This window comes from Agelaius phoeniceus, chromosome 1, assembly GCF_051311805.1.
Source record: "Agelaius phoeniceus isolate bAgePho1 chromosome 1, bAgePho1.hap1, whole genome shotgun sequence".
In the NCBI taxonomy this organism is placed as follows: domain Eukaryota; kingdom Metazoa; phylum Chordata; class Aves; order Passeriformes; family Icteridae; genus Agelaius; species Agelaius phoeniceus.
In genome coordinates this window covers 65,655,539-65,675,421 of record NC_135265.1, presented here as the reverse complement: position 1 = coordinate 65,675,421, position 19,883 = coordinate 65,655,539, and the positions used below count along the sequence as shown (strand labels likewise).

Below are 19,883 nucleotides of genomic sequence, written 5' to 3'. Positions count from 1 at the left end.
ATGGCCTTGTTTGGAATGGACCTTAAAGATCCCTGCCCCATGGGCGGGGATAGCTTCCACTAGCCCAGGTGGCTCCAAACCCCATCCAACCTGGCCTTGAACACTTCCAGGGATGGGGTATCTACAGCTTCTCTGGGCAACCTGTTCCACTGCCTCACCACCCTCACAGTAAAGAATTTTTCCTGTGTATCCAACAGAAATTTCCACTCTTTCAGTCCCAGAAGTTTGTGTAGAGCAAGTCTCTAATACAAGCAAGCTGAGATGAATTGCCTAAGTGATTATCAAATAGTGACCCATAAAAGATTATGCAGTTATGTAAGGTGCTGGCACTCACTATGTAGCTATGGTTTTAATTACTGTGGCATGTTTTGTAACGTAGACTGTGGTGAAATCAATATGGGTAAATGTTTAGGGAAACACAGCAAGTTTTAGCATGATTAGGAAGAAAGAAAGGAGGGAAGATAGACACGTGTATAGAGGAAAACATGGTTTTAAACCATCTATTAATTCCTAATAGAAAAGCTATTTTGGAAAACTGACAATAAATGAAATGTAACAAGACTTATTTTTCTGTAATATTTCACTTCTTCCTTCATGAATTACAGTCTATTTCATTTTTTAAATTTGATTTTTACCACAAACCCTTCAGGACCAAGGAGTATCTATCCCTTTTTTTATTTTATTTTTTTAATAGTTTGGGGTTTTTTTGGTGTTTTTTTTTTTTGGTCTCTGTGGCCACAGGTTTTGAAAGCCAGATCAGATCTTAAAGTACAATTACAAGATCTCAGAGACTTCATATAATGCTGCCAGTCACATGTAAATTTTAGGCTCACCAGCAGCAGCATTACACAGGCGTAGCCATAGTTAGAACTCACTATGAGATTATTCTGGATATTCAAGGTGAAACAGAATCACTGACAGCAGAGAGCAGGGGACTAACAGGTAACAATGTAATGTTTCCTCATGCCCAAATTTTTCAGTTATTAGTTTTTCATTCTTCTGCTTAAAAAAAATACCCCACATCTGACCCACAAATTTTGGGAACATTCAGATTTTTCTGTTGTGGGACGCAGATGACAGAGATGCTGTGACAACATGGCTTGCCAGTAGTGAGAAACTCACAGCTTAGGCTTTTGATGGTAGCAGGTCTTGTTTCATTGCTGTGTCAGATTGCCACACAGGGCAGTATTTATAGTCTTCTGCAGCACCAGTTCCTTGCTACATTGCTTTCTCATGTGGGTGGGAAGCTCACTGTACCAGCTGATGAAAGTAAGTAGTTGAATGCCTTGGCAGTTAAATATCCTCTTCCCTAGAAATGAGATTTAGGCAAGAGAAAATGTTTTTAACTAGATCAAAAGAAGGAGGTAAGCACCTAGAAGCTGGTGTCATAATAGTTAAGGTTTAAGGGGAATCTGGAATCTCACCTTAAGCTCTTTTAGTGTAGGTAACGCTGAAAAACCTGATCAGTCACTCTTGAGTGGGGAAACCTTCATGGTCAGAAGGAGGTAATGAACACTGGTGTGCTGTAAAACTGGCTGATTTTCAGAGCCACGGACATTGTACCTTTGCTCATTTTTGCTATGCCTTCCAACATCTTGTTTTCAAGGGTTTGAAATCACTTTTAAAACCAAGGAATCATCCAAGCATTGAAGTTCAGTTCTTTTCTTTGCTCAGGGATAACAGATCACATCTCCTGCATCATGCTGAAATATTCTAATAATAGGAGCTCTTCTGAAGAGTCCTTGGATGAGAGTTGTTGGACATTAATCAACAACAAGCTCTTGTCATTGCAAAGTGGTTAATTATTGTTGGGCCCAGCAGCTAGAATTCATGCTATTTAGACATTCGTATCTGGTATTTATGATCATGTACAGAATGAAATTAAATACAAATGATGGTTAAAGAGATTCTTCATCATAGTGAAACTATACAGAGTCACCAAAGAATGAGAACCTTCCCCCTTGTTGGGGCAAGCAGCCAGATACAGAACATGAAACTTGAGCCAGAAAATATTTAACATAATGTAAAATGTTATACATTTAGTGTGGAAAATGGTACAACTTTCTACCAAATTAAATTAATTGAGCCTTTCACTCTGAAACTGATCTGTCTCATCCATCTAAGGAACTTGAGGGAGAGATTGGCTCTAAAGCCTTACACAGCTGACTGAGGCAACTTCTTTCTAATAGATGCAACTTCAAGTGGAATAGAGAAAACAGAATCCTGGTGGCCACAGTTGATAAAAAATACAACTTTTCCACTTTTATCTTAGGGTACACAAGTTTTTTGTGTCATTGCATGTTTATTAGTACTGTCTGGTTTAGGAGTTGTGCTTGAACACCTTTATTTGCCTTTTACCTTGGCCTTGTTTGAAGGAAAAGTAACAAGAAAACAGCTTTACTCAGGAATGTGGCCCTGGGAAGCCTTACTGGTTACCTAACTCCCTTCTCTGTCACATTCCCTTCTCTTCCCAGGGAGGAAATATGGTGATGCCTCTGTTGAAGCAGCAGTGGGGCTATGGCTTTGGAGAGTAGGAGTCTTTGGTGGTCAGTGGTGATCAGGTAGGGTCCTCAGCACGCCACAAGACCTAGGGAAGAAGGGTTAAACCTAGGAAGTCACCACTAGGGTCAGTTTTGGGTGGTGGAGTAGGGAATGTTCTCTGCTCTTCTACAAAACTTCTGGCACACAAAAAAATTTTTCAGTGTTATTTCAACCATAAAGACAGAACAGGCTCTTGTCTTCTGGTAGTCAGAACATTCCCTGGGGAGCATTATTTATGATTTTCATCTAATAAGAGAGGGATTTTATCACAAGTCATTATTTGTATGCAAAATAACTATGGCACAGGGAAGCCTTAGCAAGTGCCTAATTCTCTAGCTTATGGAAAATATTTCTGGTTTTCAAACACAGATTTGAAATTACTTACTCCTTTATCTTCAATGGCTCTGTTAAATATTACTTTTAAGTTCAATCAGGTATTCTTTAAATGAAGATGTGCTTAGCAGTGTTAAAAAAAAAGAAAGAAAACCAACCCAAAATATCTATTTAATAATTGGTAACAAGTAGTTATTTTTTATTCTTCGTCGTTCATCCCACTCAAACATTCACCTTTTACCAAGATGATGATTTCAAGATCAAGGTAATATTAAGTGTTTTGCAATGACTTTTAGAGGGCAGAATTCCCCAGCTCCATGGCAAACAGCATTCACGCCCTTAGTAAACGCTGCAGTCCCGCAGGTTGTCATTACAAGCTTGCAAAGGCCTGGCCTCGGCTGTTTCCTGCCATCTGGTGGGTACTTGGAGTTACTACCTCGATGCTTGTAATTTCCGTGGGTTCTTGGTAACAACTAAGCGAGAATCACAGAACGCGGAAGGGCTGAGGTTGGCAGGGACCTCTGGAGTCCACCTGGCCCCTGCCCAAGCAGGGCCCCCTAGAGCTGGCTGTTCAGGGCCATGGCCATGGGACTTCTGAATTCTCCAAGGGGGGAGACTCCATTGCCTCTTTGTGTTAATGTTGGTCACTTGCACAAAAACAGTTTCCTGAGGGACAGAGGGAATCTCCTGTGTTTGTTTCAGTGTGTGCCCACTGTCTCTGGTCCTGTCACTGGGCACCCCTGAAGACAGCCTGGCTCCCTCCTCTTTGCACCCCGTTCTATTTAAGAAAGTTTGACATCCATTGAAGCTTTTCATATGAAAAAAAAGCTCTTTACCTTCAGACACTTGAATTAAAAACTCACCTTCCCTTTTATGTATGTTTACCTTCCCTTTTATGTGTGTTTTACTGTCTGATTGAGACCATCTGTACTAGTGAATATTTGACCCATGCAAGTTTATAGAAATGAACTGGCTAATTCCACCATACACATTTTTTACCTATTAATATATGAACCAAATTCATTGTTTTCTGTTTTGGCAGTGGTACTGACTTTAGGGCATGACCACAATATTAGCGCAGTGTAACGCAGAAATCAAGGGGTATATTTTGTGTGACAGCATGCAGTAAAAAAAAGATCAATGGGACCTTAGGGATGCTCAGCATTTAGCAGTTCATTCCTTGCTGGAATCAACCATCAAACACAGATCAGTCTTGTGCTGAAAACTTGGTGGCTGCAACTGCTCATAGTTGAGATGACTCATCAAATGACTCTTCGCAGTTTGTTGGCTATTTCTATTCTTAAGATAAACTTGATTTTTCACAAAATGAGTTTTTAACCTTTAATTGTACACAAATTCATGTAAAGTAGAAGCATAACTTTGTTGATTTAGCACTGCTTTGTAATTTTGAATTTAATGATAGGTTGCAGGGAAAGAACAGTCCAACCTACAGGAAATGTATGACAAATATTTTTTATGATGACCAAACTGAACTGACAAAAGGTGGTTATAGGTTTGTTGTCGTTGTTATGTGGTTGACTAAGAGTGCTGGATATAATCTATTTTAGAAGTCTCTCTCCTACTTTTTTGGTGTTCAGTAATGCATTGACTTGGTATCCTTTTCTTCGTTTGAAGCAATTGCCTTGGGTCTGTCCATGCAGGGCCTTCTTCCTTTCTTTTAAACTTCTACCCTCTGACAAAGGTCTGAGGTGTGCTTAGACTGTCAGGCATGTGTTGTTACTTTACAGGACCTATTTCTGCTAAGTAACCAGTCAAAGCAATGTACTTAACATGAATGTTAAGGTGAAGGACTAGCCATGAAGGAGTTTGCCTTCAAATGTTTAAAGAAGAATCAGATCAGCCTTCGTAGACTTTGTATTTGATGGAGGAGTTAAATCTCTCAGAGGAACTATAAGAATTTGCCTCGGTAGTGATTCAGGGCTGTATTGCTGCTTTCTGTTTATCATCGGGATTTGATACTTGGTTTGTGTCTTACCTCCAAAAGCAGTAAGTGGCATCCTGCTGCTGCATAATGCCTTGCTCCCTCTTTGATGGTGTATGAAAGAAAACGCCAGTATCTCAGGCCAGACTGCTCCAGAAGGAGATTATTTGTGGAACACGTTACAATTATGATTTACAGAATAAACAGCCCTTCAACAATCCTTTTATCATGACAAGTATGCGATACCCATTTTTCAGAGATCAGGCACATCCAAGTGATATACAGAATGGACCACCTGTGATTGAAGCCATATAGAGAAACAACAGGAAAAGCTAAAAATAGAAGGCAAACCATACCAACTTGCACTAGATCATGATCATCTCCCTAGACATAATCCCTGGAACATACAGGTGCACCTAGAAGTGAGAATCATGAAAAGCTCAATTTGCTGGCTGTCAGCAAAGTTATGTGCATGACACTTCAGGTTTATCTGCCAGCATACAGAATATCCTCTACTCACTGTGAGGTGGGTTATGGCAGCAAAAGTGGTGATATTTTAGTGAAATGGGAGGAGGAGCTACTTTTTCTCACCCCAGCTTTTGAAACAGGGTTTAAGGAAGAGAAAGCCTGTAGGACTAACAGTGCAATAGGTTAAGCTCTGAACAACTTTGTTTTTAAACAAGTACATTTTCCTTTTTATTTCATAAGAAGTTTACTGTTGAAAAAATGATATATATTAAAGCAAACACATTATACACATAGGTTAAACATCAGATAGCAAAACCGTAAGGAATGAGCACTACTGGTTGTATTGTATAGGGTTTACAATCAAAGGTATACTTAAAAACCCTTAAGAGTTAATGTACTTTCAAGATAAGTTAGGCACAAAATTTAGCTTGTAACTAGCTCTGCAAGCATCTCACTGTGATTTAAGTGATACAAAGTATTACAAGTGATCAAAAACATAAATTGACTTCTAAAATTTTTTAAGTTTTATTTGTACTATGTGCTGAAATAGTACAAATGTATGCAATACTCCACCTTTGTTAAAAAAAAAAAAGTGTAGGGACTGTAAAGTAGAGTCAAAGGGCTAAACCAGTCCTTTATTTGGGCTCAGAATTAGTATGGCATAAATCTATGGCTTTGCTTTGTGAACGTATTTGAAACTAACTCGTACAAATGTGGGGAAAAAACCCCCAGGATGATACTTTTAATGAACATGATGAGTTACAATACAAATATTTTAAAGGAACTTGATAAATAAGGGAAACTAGCTGGTATCAGATGTGTCTATCTTTCTTGGTTTTCTGTATAAGATGCAACATAAAATGTGAAATTTTAAAAAGTGAGAGATTGTGTCACCCAAAAAAAAAAAAAGAAATCCAAGGAGCAAAAAACCTTCAAGTAATTTCCTGCAAGGTTTTAGCATCGATGAGGCCCTAACTTAGAGCGAATTACTAATTTGCAAGAAAAGAGAAGGCAGCAGCAAGTCTGTGAACCACAGTAAAATCTTCACAGAAAACTGTGGGATCTTCTAAATATGCATATTAAAAACATTTTTTATTAAACTACCAGATTTTTTTTTTAATTTTCATTTTTTCATGTATTGCTGTGGTGAAAGTTGTCCTTTTTTGCTTGTTTGAAACGAAACACATTATGATTGCCACAGAACTGCAAGAAATTGCATACTTTCTACAGGTACATTTTTACTGCATCATACAGGAATTGCTTAATAGGCAAAAATAAACACCTTAAAGTCTTAATGCTGTTTTTGATTAGCAGAAATACAAAAAGGAATGCACTGAAGCAAGATGATAAAAAAAAGTGTATCATGCAGTACGTTGGCTTAATGTATGCAAAATTTCAAACCAATGATGTGACTGGAGGGTGGGGGGGTTTAACCTATTGCATTCTCATTCAGAATTAAAATTGTATGTGAAGGCAAACTGTGTGGAGACGTGACCAGGACCGGGATGCCTAACAAAAGGGTGCCAGATGTGTTATTGTTCCTAGCATGCAGAGCTAATGCTTGAAGGCCTATGACAGCAGCATGAACTCCTGCTACGTCTAGTTCTTTACATTACTGCTTTGTGTGTGCTGGCCGCAGTCTGGCCACGGTCAGCAAGTGCTCCATGGCGTGAGGAAGTCAACCCACAATCTCTGCAGGTTCAGTGACCAACTTAGATCCATCCCATGCTGTCTTGAACTGTTCAGGAACCGGAAATTCTTTCTGGTAGAAAACAAAAGCAACAATGATGGTTAAACAAACTGAGGATAGCTCATGAAAACTGGTGGAATACTATTAGTTCTACATGACTGCGAAAGCATTGATAGCTCAGACATGCCGGGATTAGAGAGAAGCCTTCTTCATTACCCTAGGAAGTTATTTTACAATGCCACACAGGAAAAAGGCTGATTGCTACCCAGTTTCAAACAGCCTTGGTATGGTATGACTTTGCAATAATCTCTCTCACATCATTATCTGCATCAACTAAGTAAATAAGCCTCATGTCAGAAATGACTTCAGATTCCATCGATGTCTGGGTTGGAAGACAGTATAGAGGATTTAGATATGGAGATTAAGCCAGGACTCTAATTTTAAGGACAAAAGCAATACTGTAATATGGAAGACTAAAATAAAATAAAAAATCCCAGTCATTTTAAGTGTGATACACTTCAAAATAGTCAGCATCCTTTATGGGGTACATAAAATGAAGCAGCACATCAAATAAAATGCTCCTCTATTCTACAAATTCAGTGAAATGATGGGGGATGTTGTTGAGTATTTCTCTGTACCCAGAAAAAAATATGTGAAGAGAAGGGTTTTTTGTTTAGACCTCGAAGAGATGTTTTGGTAGCCAGTAATTTCTGATGTTATGGTGATTTTGAGGTGAGACTGAACAAAAGGACTCTTTTTAAAAAAGAAATAAGTGAATATGAGCCCACTAAAACTTGTTCCCTTTTTACTTCTGTAAAGCTGGGCATCTAGCAGTCACATTTGGAAATGTGAAGCACAAAAGTTCTCATTACACATTTTATTTCATAAAGCCTAAACCCCTGTATTAAATTCCAGCCCAACAGACTAGCAAGAAATTTAAGTTCTGTCTATGGCCATGCACTGCAATTTCAACTCTGCTCTATTGACGACACCAGGGAACTGTTACAAGCACACTTTGCCTGCTTGCGTGTGAAGTGACAAAGCATGACTTTACTAGAAATGACACTGTGCACAGTAGGAAAATTTTACTAGAACAGGAAAGGAACTGGAAAAATGCCAGTTTAAGTGGCTTTTAAGGACCTATGTTGAAAATAGTACAAAGTACTACAGCTGCTGCCCATGTATCAATAGCTGTAGAAAAAACAAGTATATCATACTGTATTATTTCACCTGTAATAGCGTTACATTTATCTTAGTTTTGGCCTCATCATCTTCCAACTTAAGCGCTCTTCTGTGAAGGTAATTTCTTTGGGAGACTATGTTTAGATATTAAAAAAAAGATCAAATGGATAGGACATGAAGCCATTATCGATCAGAATGGAAAGAGAGGACATGATTTTTGATCTCTGAAATTATTTTGTGCCCCAGAAAATAAAGAATTCTTCCTCCGGAGATACAGACACATAGAAATTAAATTGTTTTGCATCATTTTTGGTGACATAATTATGTGTGTTACATCAGTTTCTTTCCTACCAGCTTAAGTGCTCTTAACTGCCAAGACTAGTATGAAAGAGAAAGGAAATTAAAAAAGATATCTCACTCACATAATCACCATCCTGGGGGATGAGAATGTTCATCTCGGATGACTTGGCACTCACAATCTCACAATCCAATGACTCCTCACTGAGGTAGATATGGCAGCCTTCTGTTTTGTTAATAGAAATGGTTGGCACTTTCCCCATCACCTGCAAAATAAAATCTACTTAACATCAAATCTTAAAATACAAACAGAGATACTGCTAATAAAATCCTCATTGCCTTCTAGGTCTAATTTTTGCCACCAGCACCTGATCTATGTGTCACCTGCCTGTGTGACACTTTGATTTGATTTATTGGACACTGAAAATTCTTGGTGGTGGTCACAAAGACCTATACACAACAGCAAAACTGTAATGTACAGCAAGCTTTTAATATACAGTTTGATGACAGTACTTCTCTGATTCTCTCTAATTTCAGTGATACTTTTGTGCTGACATTTAGGCAGTGTTCACCTTGCTCAGCAGTGAGTATTGGCTTAGAAGTCAAACATGTCAACTTAACCCAGTAAGGGCAAAGGCAAGACCCCAGCATAAAATAGTACTCAACAAGCGATTTGTAATACACTCTGAAGACTTCAAAGCTCTTGTAGCATGCAACAGGAAAGGGTTTTTATCCTCTTCAGGCAAGCTAGAGTTCTGAATATGTACTAAGATCAACTTAATTAAATCTCTAAAACTACTTCGTATATCTCTTAAAGAGCAAGCACAGAATTTACTTGAGGTGAGGAAGGGAAATCTTCTCTTGTTTACAATTTTACAGATTGAAAGATATCTTCATGGCCAACAGTCTTGACTCACTTTTTGTCAGTAAAATTCCTGCTCCTGCCCTCTCTAGCAAGGACAGCAATATACTCTGGACATCAAAACACCAGAGATTATCCTAAGCCATCGAACAGTGACAGCACGTGACAGAGATGTACTTGTTAATGAGAGTGTCTCCCATCACTTAATTAAAGAGTATCTTTCAACTTCAGTTCCTTAAATGTGCCAGTAAACCAAGTGGTCTGTCCTCTTGCATCCCACCCTTATCCTGAAGTCTGAGCTATGCAGTGGATCAATGCATCTTAAAGTTCTTCTTAAATGGGTTCTTATGCAATCAAGAACAGAAGGAAGGGGTGTTTTTTGCAAATTTTTGCAAACATCTGGCAAGAAAAAAGATACCACTGAGATAAAGCAGAGACAAGCAATATGGCACTGAAATCACTATAGCAAAATCTCTAGGATTAATTTACTGAAATCTGTTGCCCTAACATATCATGTATTTGGACATTATGAACTCAGGTCTTCAAATTACTGAGAAAACTGAGGTGCTTAGCACTTGGCATACACCAGCCCTATGGGAGCTGCCTGATTCAAGCGGCTTACAGCAGATAACCAGATCCTGCCTTCCTAAGTGGATGCCCACTCTGCTCCATGATATACATAGAAGCCTTATCAATATTCATAGAACATGCTTTATTTTGATTCCAAGAATTTTGATTCTTATAAAAGGTATTTCCACTTTATTTGAGTATTAGCAAGCTGGGGCTTTGCTATTTATTACATACTAATTTTTCAGCTTTCATGAATAGTTTAGGAGGCAATGATTAAAAATAATATAATTATTTTAAAACTGCTCAAATAAGTGCCTGGGATCCATAACTAAATGTCTCCTCTGCTGTAAAAAGACATGTAGTGATCATGAATAAAACTGATTGTTACACTTCAGTCACTTGCATAAGGTTCAACATATAAAAATCCCATCTTGCTCCTATTCCCTGTGGTGGCTGTGACCATTACTTCTGAAGCATGGAGCAGGACTGCCTATATTTAATATCATACAGCAGGCACAGCCTCTTAAGCAAAAGACCTCACTTTGAAGAGTGGCAGTTTAATGTAATAATTAACATTTCTTTTTCACTCAAAATAATATGTCCTGGAGTCCCTTCTTGAGATTACAGTGTGTGTGTCAGACACAACCCAGTATTAGAGCAGGTAGTTAGACCTCTGTGGAACAGGATGATTGAAGTGCTGTAAATGTCAGGTAGACTGTACATTTTGAGCAGGACAAGTGTCCCCAGTAGAGAGGGCAATGTATAGATTTAAAATACGTGTATTTTCTTTTCATGAGGATCATAAGGAAGATGATGTCTGATTAAGCTTTTTGAAGGCAAATAAGTACACTACTTAGTTATATAAAGTATCACATCACTGGCCAGGGAGAGTTTTTGAAATCCCAGCACCTACTTTTATGTTATAGCTTTTAGTTGTCCTCTGACAGTCTATTTTAACATTTCCTTTGAGAGGATAAGAAAAGAAAAAAATCTTGTGCACTTAGAAGTCAATTAGCTAACTGCTAGAATTTCTGCTGTAAGCACTACTGAACTTCCAAGTGCTGGGAGTTGCTTAGCATGAAAGCAAGCAGATCAGGGACAGAGGGAACAGTTCTGCCAGCGTACAGATCTCTCAGCTTCACCAGAACCAGAAGGCACTGGGCTATGGGAGGTTGGTTCAGTGATAGTAAATTGTTTTCACAAGCATTTTCTAAAAACATCAGCAGAATTTAGAGCATATAAAGATCCATTTGGATACTTCTTACTTTTGTTGTTCTCTGTGAGTTTTTAAAATCTCTTGTAACTATATGTTGGGCTTTTTCACCCCCACTTGTTCTAGGTCTGTCTTCATCTCTCAATTGGATATTTACCTGAATCTGAATATCCCTGGAGTTGATCACTTCCACGATTCCCACAACATTGTCAAACACAAGGCCAAACTTTTTACAGTTGTCTAAAATAAAAGCAATCACAAATAAGAAAGGCAAGACAAAAGCAAATACATGCACACCTGCTAGATTAACTATGAAAATTCCCAGTCCTGCACTGCATAGCTGAGTGACTTTACTCTCTTAATCAATCATTAAAATGAATGGAATGATTCAGATGCATTATTAATCACATAAGTCAGTTTTTTCAAGACTGTCACTTGAAGCCCAGCTGAGCTACCCACTCACCAATAGTAATTGAGTTGATTTTTCCTTTTATCTGAAGTGTAGATTTGTTACACTTAAAAATATAGGCCACTTGCTTGAGTTCAGTGTTGTTAATGACCAGGTCATTCTTATCCTCTTGATATTCCTATTTCAAAAGAAAGTTTATTTAATTGGTTGTCTTTAACTAATGGTCTTTAGCTAACAGTCAGACAGAGTTTAGTACAATTTATCCTCGAGTCATTGCATCTTCAGTTACAACAGAGCAATATCCTTCCTGTGGCTTAAAATCCTAATCTGCTTGGTGACCAGATATCTCACCTAACTGACCCTTAGATGACACTGTATCTTTTAGAGCTGCAGAGCTGAAGAATTTAGCACAGAGAGTGATAAAATCCATTAATTTTGCAGCAAAGATGTTATGCTCACAACAATTTAAAAAAGGCACTCACAAAACTGCTGTTTGGCTCCCATCTGATTCAGACTGAAGAACAGAGCAAGTTTTTCTTCCCCAAGTGTTATATAATATTCGGAACACATACAGGCATTACTATATACAATAGCGGAGTAATAGGCAAATAAACTTCCTTTCACTAGGCTTAAAAGAACAATTACACTCCAGGGATGTCCAGAAAAGCCTAAGGACCCACAAGGAAAGTTCCAAGTAGTAGAACCATAACAACATAACACAGGCAAACAGTGACTGCTCCTTACGCAAACTGGACTCCACTGTAATATACACTGACTGTGTATATAACCTTCTGCATGACTAAACTGCATGTTCTTTCTGCTCTCTCTTAACCAACACAGTCACATCAATTTTCATTCATAGATTCTTTGGTATATGCCTACATAAATTAACACCCAAACTTTAAACAAATCTTTTTCCATCTGCAGATTGGGCAAAAGGAAAACACTTCTCTACTTTAAAGCACGGAAGACATGCTTGAATGGAATGGGCAATGAAATATAAATCTATTATTCCATTGGCTAGGGAAACTGGAGAGTGTGGTCTGTGATAACTGTTCTCTCTCATTCACAGGAATGGCCTGCAAGAAGAGATTTTAATTGGTGTTCTCTAATGGGCTTGTTTCTGGAGCATTGTTCTGATTTTGCAAGGAATTTATATGCTGGTTCTGATGTTCCCCAGTGAGATGAATTAATAAGTGATTCTCAGAGACAAATGAATGAACTTAAAATCCTACAGAATAGTAAAAGTTGAACTGTAGCAAATGCAGAGAAATGGAGGACTCAGCCCTTTTTAGTTGCAACTTCGTTTTGTTGCATGTGAATGACAGACAAGATGTTTCAGTGCTTCTCCTGGTTTGCAATGTGCAAATTGCAATTCAGAGGTGTGACTGGAACTCACCACTCTCCACTTCTTTCCCTCTAGCTCCAAGACAGGGGGATGGTTCTGCTGTGGAGAATTCTTGGGAGAGGTAGGACTTGGAGTATGGCTTTTTGTTGGAGAACGAACAGGTGGACCTTGGGCACGTAGGTTGGGGTTCTTGTGAGTCTTCTGGTCATCAGAGACATGCCGAAGCCCTAAAAAACAAAAAGAAAGGGTGCTTGTGAAAGAGAGTCTATTTTCCAATCCTTAAAGTGCTCATATTGAAGCATGAGAAGTTTGTTTGTAGTTGTGTTATTCTCTGAAATTACCTTTTAAAAAAATTTCCTCAAGGTTTAGCTGGGTAACAACCTGAAGTGCAACTGCTGACATACTTTTAGCAGATCATATAAAAACTCTTCTACTGTGGATGGGCTCTTAGTATCTTCAACAGAAAATTGCACAATGTCTTCTAGGTCCCTCTCTATCTGTAGCAAGCTCTGAGAGCTTGTTGTATCATATTTTTCCATCAGAGTTCCTTTTTCTAATTTATGACAATATTTGATCTATCCCTGCAGCATTAAATGCAAATATATCAATCATATGTATTTAAATTCACAGATATATCCTTAAATTACAGCTGTCCAATGTTAATACAAAAAGCTTTATATCACCTGACATGTAAGACGTTTTGACACAGGTTTGTACACTCAATATGAGTCAGAAAGAGACATAAAACTTTATTGCAATTGCAACTTAAGAGGCTGACCAGCTACTGGGAGCTGAAGATATCCAGCTTGGCTGCCTTAAAATTAAAAGGATACCTCTAAATGGTGTGAATGTCAGGTATACTGAACTTATTTGGATGCTAGGGCTTCTAAAGGAGGTTTTGGAGCAGCCTTCTCCATCGAACCATTGCAAGCCTCAGAAGGATCTGAGCTGCTAGAATGTAACTTAAAAATGCTGTGAAAGCTGTGAAATGCTGTGAAAAATGTAACAGCTCTTGATGTAGTTTGCCTCCTGGATCACAATTCGATTTCTTGTCTCCTGACCTTTGGTAATTGCCTCGCCCTGGTTGAGCTGTGCAAAGAGGGCTGAGCGGGATGCAGTTCCTTCGTCCTTTGCGGTTTCCGTATCGAAGATGGGGGGCGGCCCCGGGGGCGGCGGTGGCGGAGGTGGCGGGGAAAGGCAGGAGCCGCTGGTTAGAACAGATCGCATGGACATGGGGGATGCAACAGGACCCTGTTGGAGACAGAGGGAAATATTTTACACACGGTGTTTCAAGGAACATTGTATATCACAACAGCTCTTATTTATTAACATCTTTGAATGCTGCAGGTTCGGGTGACTCTAGAAAGCCACAGGCTCAGGAGAATTTCTGGCTTCATAATCGAATATAATCCTATGAATCCTTCCCTGCACCTGAGCAAGCACAGCTAGAAAGACTGACAGCCCACACTCCACCCTTACTGCAGAACGATTCCACCTAAAATATTTGTCTTAAACACTTCTAAGGGCTGATGTTAAAAATCTTTAACAGTAACTATTCCATAATTTATTCTAGTGTTTACTTACGCAAAAAGGAAAATATCTCCTTTTTTTCCCCTATAAAGATGATGTTTTGATAGAACACAAATAACGGAGAGGTTCATGAACTGTCAGTTATACATAGGGAACATGATAAATTGTATGCAAGATGCAAAATGCTATTCTTGGAACTGTTCAAGTTATCTGTAAAGATTCAAATACCACAGAATGTAAAACTATGGTGATTCAAGTATCTTGATTCTGAAATTCAATTTTTGAGTTCTTAGTTCAATTTCTTAAATTCTTTTTTCCTTTTTTTTTCAGTTGCAGGAGATCACAGCACATGAGTTAGGAGTGAAGGGGGCCTTGGCAAAGTAAGTAACTAAATCTTTCAGTTTGCATAATCAAAAGTACATATTTTGGTCTGAATTACAATTCTTACATAGAATTTTATCAAAAAGACAGAAAATACTAATAATTATCTGGCTAAAATTTTATGAGAATGCTGTAGCATCCTAATAATAGATGTTAGAGACAATCTGAGAATCACTTTTACTATCCTGCCACTGAGTGTCACTCTGATTCTACCTCTCTGCAGCACAGAGGGAACTTCTAAAAGAACTATTGAGAAAATTAGATTGGTTCTGATGAGTTCAGGTAGCTACAGAGATACTGTGCATTGCAGCAGCAAATATTAACAGGTGGGCAGATACAATGGGAAAATTACAGCGACTTATGGAGTCACAGCTCCTCTAACTGGCTGCCTTTGTTAAGAGATACAGGTTGTTAGTGCGCCCCTGGTAATCCATCCTGGAAATAGATATTGCTTAGCTGGCCTCTGAGGATATTTTTAACCATTTATGGTACTACTCTTTCTGCTTTCCACTAAACTGAAACAGCAAAGCATTGATCTGATTCATGCATCTCACGGGAGTGGAAACTACAGCTATTTTTTAAAAAGTAAAACTTGTTCTGGCCTGTAATCCCAAACTGATAACAGGAAAAGGGCTGAGGTCCACATACTCCTTTTTAACTTACTCTTCAGATATACTTTAAAAACAAAATAAAAATTCAAGATCTCCTAAGGGGATAAGCTCTCTTCTTATTATTAAATCTTTTCGATCAAATGTAAACAAATTAGAAGAGTCTCCTTTTGGAACCAATCATAATTTATTGTCAAGATATACTGGAACTAAAGTCAACTGCTTTTAGAGACATTCAAGTGTTGCATGGATACATTTAGCTCAGAGCTTCTGCTTACATACTTCCTTATTACACGTTAGTGTCTTAGGCTGGGGACAACTTCTTCACTGGGCCCTCAGTTTATAGTGCCTGTTCCCTGCCTCTGCTAATACCAGTGAAGTTACCTGCAGCAGAGTCAGCAGAACAATGAATTCTTGTAATTAAAAAAATAAAAGAATGTAAGTGGATTTAGTGGTACAATCAGTTATTGCTGCCTGAGGTGCAATACAGATCTTCCCCTTCTGTTGCCTGCAACCATAGCAACTGAATCCACTATGCCCTGGTTATCCAGAATTATGAACATTGCATTTGCAGGGCTTTTTAAAACACTCAGATACTCAGAAATGGCACTCACCATTCACAGTGTGAACATGCAGTTATGAATTATGTACACTTTATGAAAGGCAATTAATAGCAGTAGTGGTAATGGCTAATAACTTTTAGTCTGAGATGAAAATTCGCTTGCCAAATTCCAGACTGACATGTGATTTCTCAAAAATACCTCCTGCTTCCACCTGCCTATCAGTACAGTGCTGTAATTTTCCAGAAACTTGTGTAAGACTCACACATCCACTTAGAATTAACACCATCTAAATTGTGCAAAGGCTGCAAGGGTGCATTAGAGAAAAAATTTCTGGAAGCTATCTGGGTATTCTGCATATAACACAGAGTGGTAGGTCACTCTGGCAGTGTCTTTGCTTCAAGTGTCAAACTCAAGGCCATCACAGACCAATGCAAGACACTCTGGGCTAAAATAATTCTGCTGAGTAGTGTATCAAAGGCAGTTTCCCAAATGGCAACTGAAGTATGGGAATATCCATGTAATGAGACAGAACTAAAACTTAGGAGGGTTTATCTGTGGAAGGAGGTCATCTCTGTCTCAGAACTCTGAAAGAACTTCCTTGTCAAAGTACAGATAAAAGGAAGGATTTTAAATACATCAGTTAAGTTTGGACATGGTTTTGTATGACTGGAGATTGTTATATTTATTTTCAAGGAACAGAGGAGGTAGGAAAGGATCTGGGAAACTAGGAGCTTTTTTCCTTTTAGTGGAGTACTGATGAAAAAACAAGTCTACTCAAAAATCTCAATTCTTGACCTGAGCAGCTAAGACATTCTAGTCCTTTTAAGTGGATTTCAAAAGTAAGAAAAAATGTATTCATTGCACTCATGCTGCTCATCTGCCTCTTCTTTCCTTTACAAGCCTGGTCCCTCCACCAAAGTCAGTGGTTATCTCCACTGAGCACAAAAGATTTTGAGTTAGATCTAATTAAGAACGTAGAAGCTATCACAAGCTAGACACCTGAGGTTCTGTCACCCTTCCCACTCCTTTATTTTGTGCAGTCATAGAAATAAAAGACAGACTGAACCCTGGTTGTTAGCTTTTCTCCTGCATGGCAAATCTTGTCTAGTTTAATTCCTGAGTTACAGCTACACAAGCTAACTGATATTGTAGCATGCTATTTTCAACATCTAGGGTCATTCTGGAAACTGCAAACAATTTCAATCATAAATTAGGCCAGGCAAAATTGAAAGAGAAATCACAGGAAAAAAAGGTCTCTAAAGTACATGGTTCAACTGCTCCACTGTAGATCTCCCATCTTACAACATGGACTCCAGTAGGGCAATCTCCTGTTGAAATAAAATGGCATGGAAAAGACCGACAAGTCTCACTAATGAGAAGGTGCACAGACCTGCTGGGAAGAACGGTACAGTCTAACTCTGGCTACAGTCTTCTTTTCCTTGCCATTTTAACGTACCTAACTGAAATCAAATAAAAATTCATATGAGGTGAAATTCTTTGTGGGAGAGTGGCTCAGGGAAATTCTCAAAAGGGGGCAGAAAGCGCAAAAGTGAACTGGAAACGTAGAATACGCATTTCACTTCTTGCATTCCCTGCATGCCAGGAAGATGGGACCTGTGCTGCACTCAGACACACTGATGTAAAGGGCAACTTAAAAATCAGCCAAGTGAAGTAGGTTTTCCAGGTTTTTTTTTTTTTAAATTCATTTTGACATCTATTAATAAATGAACCTCCAAGTTACCAACCTCAGTCACTGACAATTACTTTGCTTTCCTTAGTTCCTCTTCTAAGACAACTTACATCCTTCAGGCTCTAGAATACTTCTGAACCAGGCTCTTAAACTGTTCTGGTATCTGATAATACTTGTGTATAGTCCTATCCAATTTCAACAGAAGTTCCCTTCACAAAGTCCATTCATGTCTGTTCTGTATAGGGTGGTGTTTGTGAGAGCTGCTGGGAATAAAATAGCATGTTACATGCCCACAAAAGTTCATCTATCCTAAAGCAGCAGGTGCTTAGCAGCTTTGCTATTTGCAAACAACTCTTCAGATTAACTTCACGCAGATGTTAACAACAGTGTGTCTTTACATAAAAAGTATTAGGAGCCATTTGGACCAGTGAAGGCGGTTGTTTGCAAGCTGCCTTTCTTCCTCTTTTATTTCAGCTGTTTGCCTCGGCAACAGCTGCTGCTCTCAGTGCTGTGGTGTCTGCATACACACATCAAGTTACACTGATTGCTGACTGCTCCTATTAACATGTTTGTGTGGTCATTTTTCCATCATTCAAAATATGCCCCCAGTGAGAATTAGCAGGGGGCAACAGATAGAGTCATCCTTACTGTGTGAAAATATAACACAAAAGTAAGCTGTAACTTATAACCTGGTACCTTTGCATCATAGTGAACTTGAGTACTTTGAAATGTGCTCCTGGAGCTTTTTGAAATGGAGGAAAATGTAATTCCCTGAGTAAGGTCCTATCAGGAACAGGAGATGCAGGCTCTGTGGCCATGTACTAAGAGCTCTATAGGGGATAAAACATTTCAGAAATTTCCCCCCAGGGCTGTCTTCAGCTTCCACCCATGCTCTAAATGGGGTGACAGGAATGAATCAGGGTTTGCTCCTTGCTGGATAGCCCCAAGCCATCTGCAGAGAGGCCTAAGGGCCTCCCATTGACTGTGGCAGAGAAGCTTCCTTTAGCAACAGTGTCTGATGCTGCTCACATTGCTGGGTCTGATAAATTTCACTGTGCAGGTTTGCAGGATTGTGGTACAGCCTCAAAGTATGTTGTATCTCTACCTTCATCTTGTACAACTGGCTGAAGGGTGAGGTACACTTCCTTTTCTCACCTAACTGCCTTGCTGGAAGAAATAAATTATTGTTTATGTTGAGATAGCTGCCTGGTTGAAATTCTCATTTAATTCTCTTGAAATTACAGCAGAGCTGAGTGATGCCGTTTGCTTTTGAGAAGCAGGGCCTTCTTAAGCACATTTCTCCTAAAGGCTTCCTTCCCCCGGAGCACAGGGCAAAGCAATCTTGTGAGAGAAATAAAATGCTGTTCAGATATAGCACAAGTGCTCTGGATGCCATACTGTCACTAATTTTCAGTGGCCATATGCAGCTTGATGTGTCTTCAGGTCTGAGCCCAGCTACGAGAGACAGTAAGAATTTCTTTTTATGTCTTATCACAGATGTTACTATTTCCTGAGCTATTCTTAATGAACAGCTCCCTGGGTTAGCCTTCCATGTCACTGTTACTATATTTGTAGAAGTGCAGCAGCAAGGAGCCCCAGTCAGAGGCTCCTATCTCTGGGGATATGAGGGGCTTACGTGCCAGACCCTGTACAAACACCCGCAGTGTTCCTCTGTGTTTATCCAGCTTTTGGCTGACACAGTGCTGCATGGACACTGAGGGCAACAAAGTTCTTGTGCTGGGAATGGGCTGGGGAGCATCTGAACAATTCGTTTCTTGTGGCTGCAATGGTTGAGTTTACTCGGAGCCAGAAGATTATAAGCATCTATATAATGCATTTAAATAAATGATACATGCATGTGTATGATATACAGTACCTATTTTGTTAGTCATTCCTATTAAGAGGTAAGTATCTATTTGCAGCTCTAGCAACAGGTGGCTTAGAGAGAGATCATGAAATCCCTCCCTTAATTTATTGAAAAGCCTTCTTTTCATGGCAGCAGACAAACAGGAATCCTAATGGGGAATACATTCTTCCCCCCGTCCCCCCCAAAAAAGGAAGAATATCACTGTTTTCTCCCCCTTTATAGTAATCCTAGTTTCACACCTAAAATTATTATGGCATTCTGTATTGTTCTTTTCATACATATGCACAGCCAAAGACAAGAATTGTGAAGCTCAAAATATCACATATCAACCTCTGGGAACAGGTGGACTGTGACTCAGAGGCACAGAGCTCTTGTTAAGGTGTTTTTTG

General features: G+C 39.0%; 1 protein-coding gene across 1 annotated transcript in view; it reads right to left on the bottom strand.

Annotated features, from left to right (window-relative positions):
* Positions 1 to 5,865: 5,865 nt before the first annotated feature.
* CAP2 (cyclase associated actin cytoskeleton regulatory protein 2) overlaps positions 5,866 to 19,883 on the bottom strand; it is a 68,113-nt gene continuing 54,095 nt past the window's right edge. The window contains exons 8-13 of the mRNA XM_054646313.2: positions 13,917 to 14,106; positions 12,907 to 13,082; positions 11,562 to 11,685; positions 11,256 to 11,338; positions 8,579 to 8,719; positions 5,866 to 7,046 (exon numbers count right to left, since the gene is read on the bottom strand). Coding sequence (XP_054502288.1) covers positions 6,963 to 7,046; positions 8,579 to 8,719; positions 11,256 to 11,338; positions 11,562 to 11,685; positions 12,907 to 13,082; positions 13,917 to 14,106 — 798 coding nt within the window. The 3' untranslated portion in view covers positions 5,866 to 6,962. The remainder of the gene's footprint in view (positions 7,047 to 8,578; positions 8,720 to 11,255; positions 11,339 to 11,561; positions 11,686 to 12,906; positions 13,083 to 13,916; positions 14,107 to 19,883) is intronic.